The 20,493-nt window shown below is 43.0% G+C and overlaps 1 protein-coding gene across 2 annotated transcripts in view; it reads left to right on the top strand.

Annotated features, from left to right (window-relative positions):
- LOC121272634 (synaptosomal-associated protein 25) overlaps nt 1-20,493 on the top strand; it is a 111,676-nt gene that overhangs the window by 87,317 nt on the left and 3,866 nt on the right. For both annotated transcript variants that reach the window (XM_041179320.1, XM_041179321.1), the window contains 3 exons: nt 5,370-5,487; nt 12,355-12,489; nt 19,200-19,344. In XM_041179320.1, coding sequence (XP_041035254.1) covers nt 5,370-5,487; nt 12,355-12,489; nt 19,200-19,344 — 398 coding nt within the window. The remainder of the gene's footprint in view (nt 1-5,369; nt 5,488-12,354; nt 12,490-19,199; nt 19,345-20,493) is intronic.

Below are 20,493 nucleotides of genomic sequence, written 5' to 3'. Positions count from 1 at the left end.
TTCAATGAGATCGCTTCTCATTCTTCCAAACTCCAGAGAATATAAGCCCAATTTACTCAGCTTCTAATCATAGGACAACCTCCTCATCCCAGGGACCAATTTAGTGAACCTTCGCTGTACCGTTTCCAATGTAAATATATCCTTTCTTAAATGTGGAGGCCAAAACGGTATTCCAAATGCGGCCTGTACAAATGTAGCAAGATTTCTTTATTTTTGTACTCCAATCTCCTTGCGATAAAGGCCAACATGCCATTTGCCTTCCTAACTACTTGCTGCACCTCCATGCAGGCTTTCTATGTTCCTTGTACAAACACACCCAAGTCTCTTTGAACATAACATTTACAAATTTCGCCTCTTTTAAAAAAAATGCTTTTTCATTCTTAAGACCAAAGTGACTTCACACTTCCCTTTTTATATTCCATCTGCCATCTTGTTGCCCACTCACCTAACCTGTCTGTATCTCTTTGCAGCCTCTCTGTGTCCTCCCCACAGCTTACCTTCCACCTAGCTTGGCATCATCAGCAAATGTTGATACATTACTCTCTGTCTCTTCATCTAAGTCATGAATGTAGATTGTAAATAGCTGAGGATCCACCACTGATCCTTGCTGTCATGTAGTTATAATGAAATGAAGGCGCCAATCACTCGTAAGGGACTGGGTAAACACATTGTGGATTCATTTATTGACACTAGGCACGAGACACAAAGGTAGAAAGTTTGAAGACATCAGAGCTGTGCTGTGTTCTGCTCACAGACAAAAGTGAAACTAAAACTGGACCGCATGCACACTTCCCTTCCAGTAACGTCATGCTGCTACCCCTTAAAGGCATATTATAACACTTGCGGCACTCCACTATTCACTGCCTGCCAACTTGAAAAACCCTGTTTATGCCCACTCTCTTTTATCTATTCATTAACCAATCCTCTACCCAGCTAAAATATTACCTCCAACTCCAAGAACCCTTATCTTGCGGATAAACCTTTTATACATCAGAGGAATCTGAAGTCAGAGGAACGGAGAACTTGAGATGGGAAGTGTGGTGGTGCTGCAGAGAAGGTTCAATATAGGGAGAAATGCAATTGTGGAGGGATTAAATGATGATAATTTTAATTTGAAGGTGTTGGGGGTGGAGTGAGCCACATAGGTCAGTGAGAATGATGTTCAAGCAGGACCTAGCCTCACACCATGGTGTGAACAGTAAAGTGTCAACACAAGACTAGTCAAATTGTCTATAGCTCCTCACTAGTTGAGCAATCTTCTTGCAAAAGGAGCAGTAGAATTGTTGATGAGGGAAATTTAAATGTCCAAACAGAGAACAGAGAACAGATGGATAGATGGAATGAGTCAGAGCTGCCAGCAATGACAAGGCTCCTCATCCTTGTCATTCTGGCTCTCTAAAATGTTATACGTGTGAAGAATGAATATTGCAGTGTTTTCCAGTTCTGTGTTTTCACAACAATGACTTGGAACCTGCCCAGATAGAGGAGATTGAGCTCTCAAGCCCTGGGTGGCTGTAAATCTGCTGAGGTTCTAGAGGAAATTAATTTTTAATTTTGTGTTTTTCCCCCTGTTTTCCTCCTCCCATCCTGAAGACACTGGGGTAGAAATGCCAGGAGTAAAACTGGTGCAGAATAGGTGCAATGATAGGTCAATTTCCGACACCAGTGCCCTAAACCCCAATCTTGCCTGAAAGACATCTGACCCAATTTCTGGAAGGATTTTTTTAGGTGCCTCTAGCAGAAGCCTGAAATAGGCATTAGGCCCTGCATTTTTATAGCACCAGTTTTGGGTTCATCAACCAAATTGGGCATGAAGTAGCACTGGCACCGGTGCTGTATATTTTATCTAATTTTAGGTAAGGGTAATTTTAGGTTCTTAACAAGACCAAACAGTTTTACCTGTGACTGGACCCACATCTCAAGGTCGCCATGGTGTGAGCCCTGCCAAAAATAAACACTTCTTAAAAGTCACTATTTGAGATGTGATTATTTCTGGCTAAGGATCCTCCTCGATGATGGGGCAAAGCCCAAATGGATCAATGACAGTGTGCCATAATTTCAGTGATACTGCTTGAAAGAAGGCATTTTATTTAGCCTGCCTAATGGCACCCATCAACATGCCACCAAACCACCTCTGCGGGCACTTGCACACATTAGGATACTGTCCTGTCAGCCTGCTGGTAAGCAGGAAGGTAGGTGCAGATCTGTAGTGTTAGCTGCAAACATGCAGCTAACTTGCAACACAGAACTAGCATTATAACACCAGCCGCCAACTCCTTCCATTAATAAAGCAACACTAGTGACTGGGAACAGTGCCCAGAGTAGCAATAAGGGCAGAGTGTAAGGCTGTGCATCATCACTGCTGAGAAAGGCTCCAAATAGAATCATAATCCTTCAGCTCAGGAAGCCATTTGGCCAATCGTGTTTGTGCTGACTCTTTGAAAGAGTTTTCCAATTAGACCCACTGCCTTTCTCCCAGAGCCCTGCAAATTGTCACCCGCTTTAACTATTCACATTAATCCTCAGCGCTGAAAGATCGTTATTTGTTCTTTTTATCACTAAGTTCCTGCCATTTAAGTTTTCAGCATCCACCTCACTTCGGTGCTGCAAAGTGAATTATTTGCCTTGCCAATGTGGGTGACTACTCATTACCTAGTCAGTAAGTCAGAGAAGGAAATCATTTGTGTAGGAAGCCTATTAAATAGAAATCAGTGTGTTGGCACCTTCTGCCTGCTGGGGTTGGGAGTCCTGGGCTATGTTTGTTTCTACGACTTTTAGAAGCGGACCTTAGACTGGCAGCCGGTAGCCTTCGGATTTGATTACTGCACATTTTACTCAAGGTTGAGTATATTTATTTCCTTCCCTGCCACACCCCCAACCCCCCTCCCCACCCAGCATCTCTGCTCTACAGTCACTGACTGCAGGTGGGGGAATGATCCACCTGACCCTTACTCTACCTCTCCCATCTGGCCCATTCTCCACCCTTGAACCTAAACTGACTTTGTTAAGGCAACAATATAATTACCACACTCATTAACCCAAGGTCTAAATATGACATGTTAACCCACTCACTGAAAGTGAGGCACAGTGTAAAGTAAACTATTGTAAAGTGATGGTAGGCTGATTAACCATGGGGTGCATCACAAATCTCCCTATTTGGTCCTCTTCTGGCTCATTTGCATTTTCCAGAGCTGGAATGTGGGAACCCTGGCTGTTTCCCCACTTCTTCCCCAGCCCGTTAGTACTAAAGCCACTTCCATTTCACTGCTACTTGAGCTCAGCCCAACACCAGAACATTGGTAAAACTTGGAACATGCCTAGTCTGTCTGGTTCACTGCCTTTACCAGATAATTCTCTAGGGGGAGCCTTCTTTCAAAGCATGATACAGGACCAAGTATACAGTAAAACAGGCACCGATATAGTTCCAACTGGTAACTAATTTGTGAATTGAGATGGAGGACTGTAGTTAGTATCTCACTGCAGGAATGCTATTGGCATGCAGCTGCCCAAATACCAGTCTGTCATAAATTTCAGCCAAGTGCCTCGTACCCTGGAGAGACATCCAATATAGAGGTATAATCCCTCTGGTTAATACATTTGCTGAGCATTCCTTTGTTGGTAACTGAACGTCTATCTTAACCAGGTAACAACAGTGCACAGAAGGGAAGCTTAAACAAATTACTTTGATCGGTACCCTATCAGAGTTGTAAACCCTGCAGTGACTCTCCAGCAGGCAATAAAACTAAATTATAAAATTAATCGATCCTTTTAGGTCAGAGAATAAACAAACAATTCACTACCTTCAGTCTAAAGCTTAACATTACCAACATTAGTGGGCTAAATATTTAACACATTCAGTACAACACTGTCTCCAATTTCATTCATTTATGCTCTACCTGACAACAGACCCTTGGCAACTTTTGTCAGTGATAGTTGCTATTGCCTTCCATTCTTAGGGACAGGGCTAAGAGGCAAGTCCACTTGGGTCCAATACAGAAATTGAACCCGCACTGTTGGTGCTATTCTGAACCACAAGCTAGCCAATGTAGCCAACAGAGCTAACTGGCAACTGTTAGTGCCTATTTAGATCATTTAAATTAACACTTAGACAAGCACCTTGATCATTTGGTCATCAGTTCGGACAGTTGTTTGTTTTAGCATTCTATGTGCAATGCTTTACGTAGAATTACATGGAATAGAGAGCCCAGAAACAGGCCATTCAGCTCAACCAGTCCAAGCTCCGAGTGAGTCTCCTCTTACCCCTCTTCATCTCACTGCATCAGCATATCCTTCTATTCCTTTCTCCTTCATGTTTACATTTAACTTCCCATTAAATACATCTATGCAGTTCAACTCGCCCACTCCTCAGGTTCCACAGTTGAACGACTCTCTGGGTAAAGAAGTTTCCCTGAATTCCCTATCTGATTTATTTGTGACTACCTTATATTATAGCCCCTAGTTTTGATCTCCCATTCTAGTGAACGTAAGTAAAAGATAGTCGCTAATAAATTAACTTTGAAAATTCCCCTCTGTTGATTTGCCTTACTTGACTTTGCACAATTGCATTCAGGTGGGCTACATCAAGGCCTAAAGGACCAGGGAAGCCTTTGAGACCTGGCAAATGGATCATGGGAGGTGCAGTGGGTTGTCACATTGTCCTGTACCTCTGAGATCCAGGTTTCAGCTCAGTTCAGACAAGGCAAATGAGACAGCCCCCAGCCTACTGGCTGTTGGAGAATCCTATGTGAAATGAGGTTGGGCAATCTTCACTAAATTTATAGAGCACACAAGCTGTTTGTAAGTAAAGACACCTCAAGGTGGGCTAGCGTGAGAAATGAAAAAGTCAGTCAAAGTATGTTATTGGAGCCATGTAAAAAGATCTCTCCTCTGAAGCAATTTCTATGCTGTATTATGCAGAAACTCCAGGGTGAACATCCTGTCCTGATGAACAATCACAGGGAAAGGGTAAAGCAAAGCCCTGGGACCTTTCCATTTGCCCCTGAGCCATTGGCATTCAATAGCACTTCAAGGGCCTACATTCTGTATACTGAGCTAGGGTTATGTAAGAAACTCCTGTGTCCATGTCGTATTGTTTTTTTTTGTCTGTCAATTTCTCTCTTTTTCTTCACTCAACAAGTGTGTAGCTCGTCAGAGGGATGAGGGAATCCCTCGCTGATTGGGGCGGTGTAAACTGTGGTATGGGTGCCAACTGGGGACATCAATGTCCAACATCCTGAAGCTTCTCCAAGAGCATCTATGCCCCATTTTGCAATTGCCTTGGTTCAACCCCGATCAGTTTGTGAGGTTCACTGATCCCCTGTTCGTTTTGTTGTCGGTGTCTGTGGAAACTAACTGTCTTCCTCATTCAGAGCAACTGGAGAGGATTGAAGAGGGAATGGATCAAATCAATAAGGACATGAAAGAAGCAGAAAAAAATCTGTCGGATCTGGGCAAATGCTGTGGTCTTTGTTCCTGCCCCTGCAATAAGTAGGTGCCAACTGTCGGTCTGAGAGGCCACCTGCCTGCCTGCATGCCTGCCTGAAACCTGCTTGCTCAGAAATAACACGGCTCCATACAGCCACTGACAGCCTCATGAATCAAGTAGCACTTTGAGAAGCAATCTGCAAATATGCCGGTTTTTTCATTCCCTTAGAAATTAATTCCCATATTATACCATAATGAAGTAATGAGATGAGCTTGACATGTACAGCAAGGCAATCTGCATCTGAAAGGGAAAAGACAGTAACGATCATTTATGTGGCACCTTTATGTAAAATGTCCCTAGGCACTCCCCGAGAGCACTACAATACTAAATTACACAGCTCATGAAGAGATATTAGGAGAGGTGACCAAAAGCTTGGGTCAAAGAGGTAGATTTGAAGAACGTTTAAAGAAAGGTAGAGATTTGAAAGGTGTAGGGAAGAAATTTCCAGAGCTTAGGGATCAGGCAGCTGAAGGCGCAGCCATCAATGGTGGAGCATTTAAATATAGGGATGCCCAAGAGGCTGGAATTAGAGGAGTGTAGATATCTCGGAGATTTGAGGGCTGGAGGAGATTACAGAAATAGAGAGGGGCAAGGCAATGAAGGATTTGAACATAAGGGTGGTAATTTTAAAATGCAGGTATTGCGGACCAGGAACCAGTGTATGTCAGCAAGTGTAGGGTGATAAGTGCATAAGACTTGGAGTGAGTTAGGATACGGGCAGCAGAGTTTTGGATGAAAGTTAGTTAAGGAGGACACTCAACTGCCCAGAATGCTACTCTCCCAGAAATAAGATAGCCATCAACAAACTCAAACTTCCTAACATTCAATACTGTGCTTGCCAACCATACTTGTGATACTCCGCTGGCCAGTGTTGTGGCAACCACAATTGTTGGTAAGGAAACAGCTTGGTATAACCCATGCATTCAGCGTTTTCCAACATGTTCATCATGAGCAAAACTGACCTGCACAGTTGCCAAAGGCCAGCAAGTGGGTTTACTAACCTGTGAAATGTTAAAAAGGTAAGGCTACCCCAAGCTCTGAAGAAGCATCAAATAGTCAAAGGTGAGTAAACAGCCCCAGAATGGAAGGGAAAGCGATGGAGTATGCATGAGCGAATCTGAAAATGGACTGATGAGGATAATTGGCTGATTACACATTCCTAGCAGAGCATCATCTTCAAAGGGAGCGCAAGCCACAGAATCAGCACAACGTGGTTGACATCTTATCTGTGACCACATTGCTTTTAAGCATGGCTCTCACCTGGGAGCATAGGCTCAGTGAATATATTCTTATAATAGGTGGGATCGTTTAAATTATATCTTTCCTATGTTGTTGCAGTTTCTAACTGTTGGTCAGCAACTACCACCACCCACCTTCCAACCCACCCAAGAAAAAATGAAAGACTTGAACTTCCTCTGTAGTGCACTGGATTGTTAGCCTCAATTATGTGCTCAAGTTAACCCACACCCTTCAGCTGCAGAGCCAAGAGTGTGATGCACTGAACCACAGCTAACACTGAAAATAGGCCATGACCAAATGGCATAAGCCACTGGTGAATTGATGAGGATGGACTTTTGTCAAGTATGTGGAAACCAAACCAGGATTGTGAAACAGGATGGGAACATGCATACACCATTGCCTACAAGTCAGCTACTTGATCTTGTATCTATTGCAGAATTGGAACAGAAACATTAGGCAATTTGGGAGCTTTCAAATTGTGTATAACCCAATAAAAAAACCAATACATTGGCCCAGAATTTGCTGGAAAAGTAACAGCACTCGTTATTATTAGCATGTAAAGATACCAGTAAGGGAGACAGATAGATCAGGGGTAGTGAATCAATATCTGTCGTTGGACAGTTTGAGCTGATCCACTCTGATACTAATGAAAATGGCAGCTTATCCTCAACCTCCCCAGAAGTTCCAACAAATTGCTGGGTTTGTGGTGTAAATATGAATTAAATTTGACACAAAATGTTAGGACTGGTACTTAATGTTATAAGATCCTCTTAATGACAAGATTTATGTTCCTGCACTGCCACTCAACCTGTTTGCTCCAGAGAGGGAATGATTAATATCTTGGGGTCTCATTCCTGCAGATAGTAAATTGTTCCTAAAGACTTTTATTTTACATTTTTTCTTACTTTTCCTTTATTGTCTATTTTTCCTCTCTCTCTTAATCCAATCTTACGTTCTTTTTATTTCTCTTTCTGTATCTGATTTGACTCTATTTCCACCTCCTTCTTTCCTCTGTTCTTTCTCTTTCCTTAAATCTCATTGGTTAAAGAGATAGATTATTGATCCCGTCATTCACCGAGGTTCCAGATGTCCCATCGCCCTCACACCTCCAGGAACATCTTTGAGCTGAAGGTTGAGGGAAATAATCCAATTCATGGGGTATACCATGAGATGCAGCGCTCTGGCAAATTCTGGGCCAATATTTAATAGCAGAGGTAAAGGAATTTATGATGTCCAAATCCCTCAGTTCATCATTGTCCAGTAGCATGATGCTACCCATGTGTTACCCCGTACATGCCTGTGTGTAGTCTGTCTCTGTGAACACCAGATGGTTTTTCAGCAAGGTTTGAGTGAGGTTGGCAATGCTTTAATCTCCATGATGCTTGAATGGATCCTCCTCAACTCTGCACAGTTTAGTAAAATCCGAAGCGACATGTGTAAGCACAGAGGTAAGACCCCTGATTTTAAAAATGGCCGTGTGGGTTGGGTGAGTGCGAACCCTGAATCAGGGAGTCTGGGTATTGTGGCAGCCTGACGAGACCTCATTCAAACAAAGACTGTCAGAGTAACGCTCAAACCTAGCCAATTCCATGACCTGACTGACAGGTGGCAGTGGGAATTTGGAGGCTGGAGCTAGGGGCCTCTGACAATGGTGCCCACTAATTTCTGTAGACAACTGAGTGCAAGAGATGTGCCTGGAGAAAAGGAGGTCTGTGGCCTTTTTCTGAGATCTGGAGCAGTCGTGCTCCTTAATGGCCCATAGGGAAACCTAAAATGAAGTAATGACATCAGCTTGCGAGGCTTCCTGTGGGCCCTGATCCTGGAAGGTCTGATCTGGGGGAAAATATCACACAACGTCTTCAGACTGAAATAGCAGATTGGTGACTATGACCAGAATAGGTCAATGTTATGTTCCTGTGGGAGAGCAAAACTCACCTCCTGAATCCCGAAGCTTGTCCACCATCAGGAGTCAGGAGTGTGATGGAATACTCTCCGCTTGCCTGAATGAGTGCAGCTCCAATACCATACAAGAAGCTCGACACCATCCAGGACAAAGCAGCCTGCTTTATTGGCATCCTGTCCACCACCTTAAACATTCACTCCTTCCACCACCAACACACAGTAGCAGCAGTGTGTACTATCTACAAGATGCACTGCACTAACTCACCAAGGCTCCTTTGGTAGTACCTTGCAAATCCAAGACAAGGGAACGCCAGTACCTGCAGGTTTTCCCCTATTCCAAATTGGATATATATCATCATTCCTTCATCGTCACTGGATTAAAATCCTGGAACTGACTTAACAGCACTGTGGGTGTGTCTACACCAGATGGACCAGTTCAAGAAGATGACCCACTATCAGCTACACAAGGGAAAGGTATGGACGGGAAATAAATATCAGCTTCATCAGTGACACCTACATGCTGAGAATGAATAAAAAGAAGAAAGCTTGCTCAGATATGTGTCCACAATTCACAGTATCTATATGTTTCTATCTCCATCTCTATGTCTCATGCTACTTTGTTTGTGAATCTGACTATTTTCTGTTGTGATATGGCCACAGCAGTTAGCCAGGCTCTGGGGTCAGTTACTAGAAAACACTTCACTGAAATATATGTCTGCATGTTGGAGGTATAATTTTCCTATGTTACTAGCAGGCAATAGCTGAACACAGTTCTTCCATGAACTTCTCCATTCAGCACTCAATGGTTATATTTTATAAGACTACTTTTTACATGAGAAACCCAGAGGAGCTTCCTTGATGCAGAATCCCATTCTATTTCAGTCATTGAGTCATCTACCTGGATAAGCCCAATAGCTGCTCCCCCTGTGCTGGCTGGAAGTCAATGCCGAGTTCAACATCATCAGTACAAAACACAGAGGCACTCGGGATTGTAGAGAAAGGGATGTTATAGAATCAGAGAGTGTTCATTAAGTCCCTCCTTTACAATGCAAACATTGATAGATGGTAAAAGACCCTCTGTTCCACCCAGCCTAGTCCATACAATTGTGATTAGTTATCTCAAATATTATCCACATCCCACCCCACCTAAAACTATGCAATCTCCTGGGGGAGGAGAAAAGCCTGATTTAAATCCAAGGTAATTTTGGGGCAAAAATATCTGTGATGCTCCTTTCCAAGCACCCAAGGCGATCAAACTAATCCAAGACACTGGCCCTGAATTCCTTATTGTTCCAACCTCTTGTACAAGATGATCTCCACTCCAGTCCAAAACAAATCCCGGTCTTGCTTAATAACATTCCTGTAACCGTGACCCTCAGAGGCTAATGTTGTTAAAACGTTGTGAATTGTAGTCCATCAAAAATTGGGAATACTATACAATCAGCTTTCAGTTATTCAGTCCACCGTGGGGATTGGAAATGTCCCATTGCTGCAGTATACTCAACTTCATTCGGGCTAGCATGCAAGCACCAACCTTAGAATGGAGTGTCAAATTGGTTCAACTGAGAACTTCCCCCAAACAGTCTAGAATGAGTTTATAAAACTGTTAAAATCTTAGCTGACAAATGCTGAACCTATTCCTATAACATTTCTCTGTTCTCTGTTAAAAGAGTTATTATTATAGAGAGAAGAACATTGTAAGAACAGGTTCAGTGCTTGTCCACATATGCTATCTTCTAGACTTTAGAGAGAGAAAAAAGAAGTCGAAGAGCAAAGTTACTGTTTCGGTAAATCCTGAGTGGAAGCTGTAATATTAGTTTACAGTTGAAGATTTCTGGCATTACTGAAATCAGTAACTGAGCTCCCAACACAGAATGTCACTGATGGAAAGATTGTTGACGATGGAACTACAAAAACTGTACGATTAAATCTCTAATACCTGCTTCCATTGAGTGTGGTCCCAAGTCGGGATCACAAGATCACCAAAAAAAAAATGTTTATTGCCCCTTCGTTGAAAGCCCTACATTATCCAGTATTCCCATTGTAGAGTGCCACTTGCGCAGGCAGCCTGCACCGTCCATCCTGTTGATCACTAGGAGACGCCTGAGAGTGGCCCAGGAAGAGTCAGCCTCAGGTTAATGCTCTTCCTCATGGGATAGCGCCTCATTTCCGGATGGCGTGGCTGAGATTGTGAAACTACTGTAAAGAAAACTGGCACAAACCATTATTTTGCCAATTGGGCTATTAGCATCCTAAGTTCATGAAACTACAACAAACTAACTATCAAGTCAGAAGTTACCAATCTAGTGTACCGAGGTAGGTTGTAGGTGTAAAGAACTTGGTCTTACGTACACAGAACTTGGGTCATAGGTACAAACAACTCGGTCATAGGTACAGAGAATTTGGCCATGTATATACAAACCTGACCATAGGTATACAAAACTCAGGTATAAGTATTCAGACCTTGGCCATAGCCACACAGAGCTTGGCCAAGGGCATATGGTACTCAGAGCTTGTTGTAGGTGTACAGAACTTGGATTTAGGTATACTGAGCTGGACATAGGATTTATGGACTTCGATTGAAGTTGATTGTGAGGGCACTTTCCCACCCTGGCCCTATCTATTCCACCATCTGGGGAGGCCTTTTTTTCTGCCTTCATTTAAGAGAATTGCAATATATGTGTTTGTTAAATTCATGCAGCTGTTTCCTTTATATACAAATTACTAAAAAGGTATACCAGTATGAAATAAAATCTCATTTTTTAAAATATTGTAGTAAATTGCCTGAAACACTGTCCATAGTCAGTTCAAACTAAACTATCTTTACATACAAGTGCTGGGAGAAAGACTTCAGAATCTTGCTCCAGGTGTTAACTAGTGGCCAGTACCTGCAGCTACCTCATTGTGACAGTTGACATAGGAAAAAATTATTGGGAAAGGGCTTGCATTTATAGAGAGCCTTTTATGACCTCAGGATATCCCAAAGCATTTTACAAAGAAGTGTAGTCACTGTTGTAGAGCAACCATTACCATTTACATTAGTAAATGTTAACACAAATGTCTGATTAAAAAAAACTGACAACAGGAGTAGCTTTTGTTGTCAGGAAGTACACACCGTAAAGCAGATTTTGAATAATAAGTACGAAAGCTTTAACTTTGTTTCTCTCAAGCAGTGTATTTTGAAAGGCTAAGACCCACCATTTGGAGCAATTATTTTAAAGCAGACTGTAATAGATTTTCTGAACTCACATCCGAGCCCATAGACTTCACCTTCAGAACAGAAGAAGGGAAAATTGAAGGGGAAAGAAAAAACAGCGACACACCTAATATGGTTACAGAAAAGAGTGTTTTTAAAAATACCTTTTTTTAATAGGTGTGCATATTTGGTGAAACCATGACAAACTCTGATTGCACGTTGCTTGCGGTAGAGTTATGGTGAGGCATTGGGATTGCTGGCATGTCTGCATGCTCTGAAGTGATGACAGTTGTTGCCTGGTTTCAGCTGGAGATATTTTGGATAAACATGAGGGAAAATCTCTTGCAAAATATACCTTAGTGTAAAAGGTATTGTAGAAAGCATTAGTAACTGTTATATCTGTATTTGATGCCATGGGTTGCCCACTGATCTGTGGGTAGGATATGGGCACAATGTGTAACTAAGCAGGTGTTGGCTTTAACCCACAGTGACTTGAAACAACCAAAACGCTTGTACATTTTCTACTTCTAAGGTTAAAGAACTTTGAGGCAGGAGGAGCCTACAAGAAGGTGTGGGGGAATAACCAGGACGGTGTAGTGGCCAGCCAGCCGGCCAGAGTGATGGATGATCGGGAACAGATGGCGATGAGCGGTGGATACATCCGAAGGTAAAAGATTTCATTTTGAAAAGATCAGATATTGTTAATTCCCATTGGAAAAATGTTCAATGGGCAGTCTTTGCTATAAGGTGCTTATTCTGCATTGAGCATAATAGTCCATGTGTACTGAACATATGTTACAGGTTGCTGCTGGAAAATCTTATCTACCACATTGATATATGACCCCTGTCATACATTCCAGTTCCAAGGCTGTTAAACTGAGAATTACATTCCTGCAGATGACAAACAAGCTCATCATGGTTCATCTTAGAACGCTGGGACCCAATATCTCATGGACAGCCGGGATATGGCGTCTCCACTGCATCACACAGCAAGGTCTTAACTCCACTAGTACGGGCTGGCACTGAGAGGTGTTTGGATGCCTTGTGAAAGAGAAAGAGAGGATATCAGAGAGAGAGTGAGTGTGGTACACTACCTGGAGAATGATTATTTATGGTTGTTATGCATTCATGGTTCGCCTGATGTGGTGGTCAATAATAATCCTTCTCTGGTTTCTGATAAGAACTGCAACGACCCAGTTGTACAAAGGCACTTGAGGCACCTCAGCAATTTAAATCCACAACAGTGTGCAGTGAGTTTTTGAATTGCTGTGTCACAGGATCCCTTTGGTCAATTGTGCCTGTGTCAGCTCTTTTGTAGAGCTATCCATTTATTCTCACATTCCTGCTCTTTCCCCATAGTCTTGTAAATCTTTCCTTTTTAAGCATTTATCAAATTTCCTTTCAAAGCTTATTACTGGGTGTGGTTTTAACTTTGCACTCCAGGAGCGTGTTTCTTGTAGCCTGTGGGAAGTCTGGAAGTAAACATTCATCAGTGGCTTTTTAACCCAGGCACAATATTACCATATAATTTCCAGTGTTCCTGACTAATTAGTGTGAGTGAGTGTGATGACTCATATGAGGTGATTTCGACCCCGCTATTTAAAGGGACACTGCAAACATCCAATTCAATGGAGTGTGGAGTTGGGAGCACAACAGAAGGATTTGGCAGGATGGAGTCCAAATGTTCAAAAGCTGCATCTCATTTTAGTGATAGCTGCCTGGGTGTACTGCAGGGAGATACAATTCCCTACTGATGGGAGGAAAAAACCTGCAGGTGACACATAGAAGGACATCTGATGGCAGTGGAGGAGCATGAATGTGCTGCCACATTTGATGATTCAATGCAGTTCAATGACCTCAGGGTGGGAAAGGTAAGTACAGTGGTACATTCAACTACACCCTGATGTGTGTATCACCTCAACCTCCTGGCTCCATCTTCTCCAACCTATTCCAGCACATCATTCCTCACACCAACATACGTTGCAAATACAAATCCCCCCTGTCAATGGATTTCCCCACATCTCCATCTGTTCATCCACCACTAACAGTCATCTTTATCTTAATGCAATGTCATACCTTCTCTTCATAATCACCCTGTACTAATAGTCTTTATCCTAGTTCAGCACATCCCACTACTCTTGCTCTTGGGCCTCTTCTTCCCCCCATTGCAGGAACAGAGTGCGCTCTCCCTACTAACATCCACTGAGGAAGAAGTGCTGGAGGTGAGTGGAGTCTTGGCGTGCTTGGCTCTTGGTGGTAAGGAGATGGGGGCCTCCAGGCTACCTGGTGTTAGAATTAAATATCACAGAGCCACTTAGCGTACAACACTCACACATGTTGACTTGATGTTAGCGGCCAGTGAAATATGATCATGTGTACAAACATTCCAACCTTAACAGATCTACTTTACATCTTTAATCTCCCACAGGAGGTGATCCAGGAAGATTTTGAGGACAAAAGGGATAATACACTCTGAGGGCAGGTGGTCACAGGACTTATACAGGCAATGCATCACAAGTGAGCAAGAGCAGATGGTGGAGACAGGGCCAAGAGTGGAGAGTCCACTTTGGAAGACGTAGGATGCTCCAAACTCTGCTTAGCTGGATGCAGATGATTAATCCTGAGTGCTGTTGATGAACAAGGTAGTTCTGAAGCAGCAGTAAAGGATGTATGACATGCTGACTGACTTTCCCACAGTACTAAGCACACTTGTGGAGAGATTGGCGGAGTCTATCTCAGGTATGAGTGACATGATGTTGCTTGTCTTTGTGATGATGTCTTTGTCCATGGAAAGTTTGGCCATCTGCATGGAGCATCAAATGCAACAACCAATCATTCATTGCCCACTGATCTGGAGCAAAGCGCTCTCCAGCTCAACTCTGGGAAGGAAGTGTGAGTGGACCATGAGAGGGATGATAGTGAATGGAGACATGGAAATAGGGGCTTGGCTCCAAACACTTCCACTCCTCACCTGTTGATAACTTGTCAGTCAGTACCAAAGTGCTGCTTCATGTCCTGATGCTGAGCCTGCAGTGCAGGTGGAGCAGTCTTTGCTGGAGCCCTCACAGATCCCAAAGCCCAGAGACATTGGCCAAGAGCTTCTCAGTGTCAGAGTAGGAATATGGGCAGGCTGCTTCTACCCCTACTGAAGCCACAGAGGTTGCACCACGTAGCATTGCTAGGAAGAGTAAAGATTTCTAGTCTGCATATGGGTATGTTACACAATGTTATATTGTCAAAAAATCTGGTTTATTTTTGAGCCACATAAATATTGCTTCTTTCCACCACTTTCACCTCTTGACCATTTTTCTTGTATCTAGCAAGCATCTTCAACATGCCAATTTCTTGCTCAATGACAGAGCAGATTGTCCTATCTTCATTTTAGTGCTCCTTGGTCTCATTGCATGGGTTCCTCACAGGTGTTATCAGGCGCTAGTGGGTACCCCTCATCTCCAAGCAGCCAGCTGGAAAGCCTGCTTCGATCAGAGAGAGAGGACTGGAGCAGGACAAAAACATCAAGGCAGCTTCCCGGGAAACTCACACACCAGCTGCACATTAATGGAGTGGAAGCTTTAATGGTTTACAAACAGTCCTGGGTGATCTGAATGTGCCTTAATTGCCACATGTGTGTAGTCCATTATGCCCTACACTTGTTGGAAGCTATCTAGAGTGACAAATCATAAAGCGCACTCATTCTGGCTGGCATATTGCAGGATAAGTTAAAATAATTGGCAGCCTTGGCTTATGCATTTGTGGGTGACTGACTGAGATCCTGTAAATGTCTGTGGCAGCACCTTGGCCAGAGGCCACCAAGTAGATGCTGCTGGTGACTTTGACAAACACTGGTAAAGTGTGGCCACCAGGACCACTTGGCAGCAAGTCTTCTTGCAGCAGGTTACACATGTCTGCCACCAGCTGACACAAGACCTTGAGCTTCCTGACACACTGCTGTCCCGACATGTCCAGAAAACTTCTCATCTGCCTGTACACCCTTGGTGCTGTGGGCTGGACCACTCTGCTGATCCTGTGGAGTTGTTGATCTGTGAGTAGCAGGCTGCTGCTGCTCCTGCACCTGATGTTCTTGCTGCTGCTGCTATCACTCATCATTTTAGACCTCATCTGAAGTCCAAAATAATGCAGCATAAGCAACACCTGAGCTGACCTGATAGATCAGAGCACTAGATCAAACATGCAAACCTCCAAACATAGATGAAACCTCCAGAGCTGTAAAAATAACCCCCACAATGTGTAAAGAAACATCTCAGCATAATTAGAGGTATGAAAGTCACTGCGAGGTGTCATTATTCATTGGCTTATTTCCCTGTCTTTTCTTATGCCTCTTGAGTTGCTGTTGTTTTCTTGCCTGAATTCACTGGCAAGTTCTGGGAAGCCCATGGACCCACAAATTAATTACAAAAGCCATTTTAACATCGCTGTAACTCTTTCAAGTACAAACACGTTTCCATCTGTTCCTATTCAGATGAAGTTACATTGTTTCATAGTTTGCCATTGTGAGATTTGAACTCTTGATAATCTTTTAAATGAAAACAATTAAACCAAATCAACAAAATTGGGATAAATCAGGCACAGCCCCTAATTCAGGTCAGCCGTAAAACCAAGAACAAAGTTTAAAGGAAACAACGTTTTAAGGGACTATACTTCCCAGCTGTACCTCTTTTGAGTACAAACATATTTCCATCTGTTCCTATTCAGATGAAGTTACATTGTTTGCCATTGTGAGATTTGAACTCTTGATCTTGGGGTTACAAGCCCAGTACCATAACCACTTGGCTATTTAGGCCAAGCAAGAGCCATTAATGTATTGGACTTAACAAGCGGGCTCTCCTGACCACATTGCTCGCTTGCAGCTGAATACACTTAAGATAAATGTGGAAGTCGGCAGGTTAGTGGCAGCTTCCTGATGTCTTCACTTTTCTCCTCATGTCACCCCTGGGTTCCTTTGCCAGAGAAGAATCTGTGCCTTAAATCTGTGCCCTGGAAGCAGTTTCTCCTTATTTACCCTATCAAAACTATATCTGGATGATGTATTCATGTTTTTCGCCATGATTCGCCTCCCTTTCACCTGAATGTTCTATAGTGTGGTTCCACATCCAAAAGCCAATGGCCAAATTTCTGGGCCAGATTTTCGCAACCAAGGCGATTGCTCGACTCGGGAAATTTCCCAACTCGGCAGACCTCCCTCAGTTTAAAGGACCCCGTTAGACCCAATTTTTGTTCCAGGGAGGTGGGGCAGGGTTGAGTCAGGACTTCCACCCTCAAAAGCAGTTGCTAGGCAGCAAAGGGGCAGGCCATTGTTGAGGCGGCCTGGTTAGAAGGCCAACCTTGGCTTTCTGGGACTTTGTCCCAGTTGTTTTAGATGCTTTTAGGCCCTCTAGCCCTCACCCTTCACACTCACACCAACCCCTCTATGCTACCTCCATGCCCCCACCCACTCCCATGCCCAATCATACACCATTCCACCTCCATGCCAACACATGGCCCCTCAACACACTCCCCCGTATCCATCAGGGCAGACCTCAGGAGCCATGTGGAGATGATAAAAAACTTCTAATAGTCAAACACACCTCTCACTCGTAGACACTTGATATTGAGAAAAACTCCCATTCGAGAAACCGAGTCAAAGTTTTTAAATCTCCTTAGTGATAAATCTCTTATAAAAACAAACTTCTATTCAGACCCCACATCAGAGACAGCTAATCATTTAATAGCCTCTTTAAACCGTCAATTAAACTGTGAACGTAGAACTCCTTCCTGAGATAATTGTAGCTTTTGAAACTCAGCCAAACATTCATAATGATATAATAATAATAATAATAGCCCTTGGGAGAATGTCAAAAAGACCTCTGTTGAAACTGCACAACCAGATGGTAATTTTTTTCCTAACCGACATAAGATGGCCTGTCAATCAAAGCAGTCTAGAGCTTTTTTTTAACTCTCTCTGACAGCTTAAGGCTTTCTCCATGTTTTAAAAGTGGAGGATTTACAAAACTTCAGATCAAGACATTTAAACAGATCTTACCTGCCATCAAGCCCATTTATGTGTACTCCATAAATTTGTGACTCCTACACTGCGGCTGCCTGTTCAACGTCCAAAATGGGGTCTGTTTGAACTCAGCACTGAGTTCAAATGGCCCTGCTGAGTTTGTTTTTTTTCCCTGTGTGAATCATGCCTCACCTCCTTCCCCACCAACAAAAATTGGATCTGTCAGAAATGGGAGTGGGATTTCCACACCCAGGTCCCACCCACTATTTCTAAAGGTCCTCGGAGTCTTACCGACTCCGCAAAAATCTGGCCCTCTAAGTAATTACCATACAGTCTGGTTATGTTGTTTTGGGAGAGAGACCCATCATAAGTGGTCTTGTTTTCAACTGAAATACACACCTAGCCATTTAATTCAGGGATCGTTGATATCAGTTAGAAGGAGACTAATTTTCCACCTCCCTGTCTCAGGGGCTTGCGTATCACCTGTAGTGTCCAAACTCTCACCAAAGCTGAATAGCTAACTCACCACTGACTAGGGAACAGAATTTGGAACCTTCTGATCTGTAAAGCTTAGTTCCACTCTAAAGTGGATCACACTCTGAAGAAAGACAGACCTGCATTTATATTGTGCCTTCGACAGCCTCAGATTGTCCCAAAGCATTTTAGCACCAATGAATATCTTTTGAAGCGTAGTCACTATTGTAATGTAAGGAGCACAACAGTCAATTTGCATACAGCAAGCTCCCACAAACAGCTATGTGACAATGACCAGATGACTTGTTTTTACTGAAGTTGGTTGAGAGATAAATATTGGCCAGGATACCGGGGAAAATTCCCTGCTATTGGATCATTTACATCCACCTGAGAAGGCAAATGGGGTCTCATTTTAACATCTGCATCTCCACCCATGAAGCACCCCCTCAGCACGGCACTGGAGTGTTCAGCTTTCATTTTTGTGCTCAGGTCCTAGGTGGAACTTTAAGTCTACTGAGGCAAGAGTGTTACCCTCTGAGTCATAGTTAATGCTAGTGGTGTTGCATTTTCATTATTAGGGCAAAGCTGGACAGAAAGATGGAGTCAATCTTGAGTTGTTTAGTTGGGAAATGTTGCGAATAAACTTCTGATTGTTGCATCGAGATTTCTTAGAAAGGGCTGAGTTTGGTTTCATCAACAAATCTGATCCCACTTCCAGGGAAATTCCAAAGGCAGAGCTGGATTGTCCCCTCCACCATTGGTTTCAGCTCAATGACTTTAGTCATTCTGATGTGACTTGGAGTTCAATGCATTGGAGGCAGCTTGGACAAAACTGAAGTCACCCACAACAAGCACCCAGGCAGCCACAGGTTCTGACACTTTCCTTGGTCTGGTTTCAGAGTCACAGAAGATGCTCGGGAAAATGAGATGGAAGAAAACCTGGATCAGGTGGGCAGTATCATTGGAAACTTGCGACATATGGCGCTTGACATGAGCAATGAGATTGGCTCCCAGAACGCCCAGATTGACCGGATTGTGGTTAAGGTAAGAAGTATAATTATATTAATGGGAATTCTAGGTGAACAACAAAGGTCCATAAGTGTAGGACACTACTAAGGTGGAAAAGAATAGGAGAGAAGACAAGATTAATCAAATAGGCGACAGCGAGCTTGGATTTTATAAATCTGAAGATCGTGAGACAAAGTGAAGACTGAGAATGGTGATGAGTTCTAGAAAGGCATGATTTACATTAGGGCTGTGCCACTAGTCTGGGTTCCAGCACATTGAGGAGGAATAGTGTACAGGGTGGTATATTTAGAGATTAGGTAGGGCAACAGAAGAACATTCAGAGAAGCTCTGAGCATGGTGTTTATTAAATAGCAGTGTATCCAACTGTGTTTCCTTAATTCTAACTTTAATGCATCTCCCCTCCCTTCAACCCACCATTTTCACCACCTAGGACTTGTAGTATAAGGGGTTAATTCTAACTGTGTGATATGTTAATAGGATAGTGTACATCATCACAGGAAGTGATGTAACATCTCATGCTAGGTCTCTTCTGGGTCTCAAGGTAAGATAAAACTAGTAAGATGATTTTCATTGAAGTTAATGTTTGTCCTACCTCTGCAGACTGTAAATATTATGTTTTAGCACAATGAGACCAAGAATATTATAGGTCCTGCTCATTGGAATTTGCTCCCTAAACCATTACTTTCATCCATTAAAAAGCCCCTCAAAACCCCATCTCTTTAACTTAGAGTTTGCTTATTGCTCCCTTCATGTCTGGCTGTCTGTTTTTCTTCCACCTATTTATGAGACTTCTACTTTTTTCTTAAGCTAAAGGTGCAATTAGAAAGTAACAGTTGAACTGAGTGAGATGGGCAAAGTGACCTAGGGGATACCAATTTTTTAAAAAAAATCACCAGAAGTAGCTTCACAGATAAATAAGGCCAAATAAAAAGCAAACAAAGTCTCGGGATTGTTTCTACAGGGCACAGGGCTGGAATTGAAAAGTGCAGACGTCATGTTAAATTAGTGTAGAATCTTGATTTTGATTGCTTGTGCATAGTTCTGGTCTCCATGTTATAAAATAGATATAGAGGCACTGGCGAAAGTGTAAAAAAGATCTACAAGAGTGATACCAGAACTGAGAGGTTATATCTGTCAGGCAGGATTGAGCAGGCTGGGAATCTT

Source organism: Carcharodon carcharias, chromosome 34 (assembly GCF_017639515.1).
Source record: "Carcharodon carcharias isolate sCarCar2 chromosome 34, sCarCar2.pri, whole genome shotgun sequence".
In the NCBI taxonomy this organism is placed as follows: domain Eukaryota; kingdom Metazoa; phylum Chordata; class Chondrichthyes; order Lamniformes; family Lamnidae; genus Carcharodon; species Carcharodon carcharias.
Note: the sequence above shows the minus strand (reverse complement) of the source record. Positions and strands in the feature narration are given on the sequence as shown.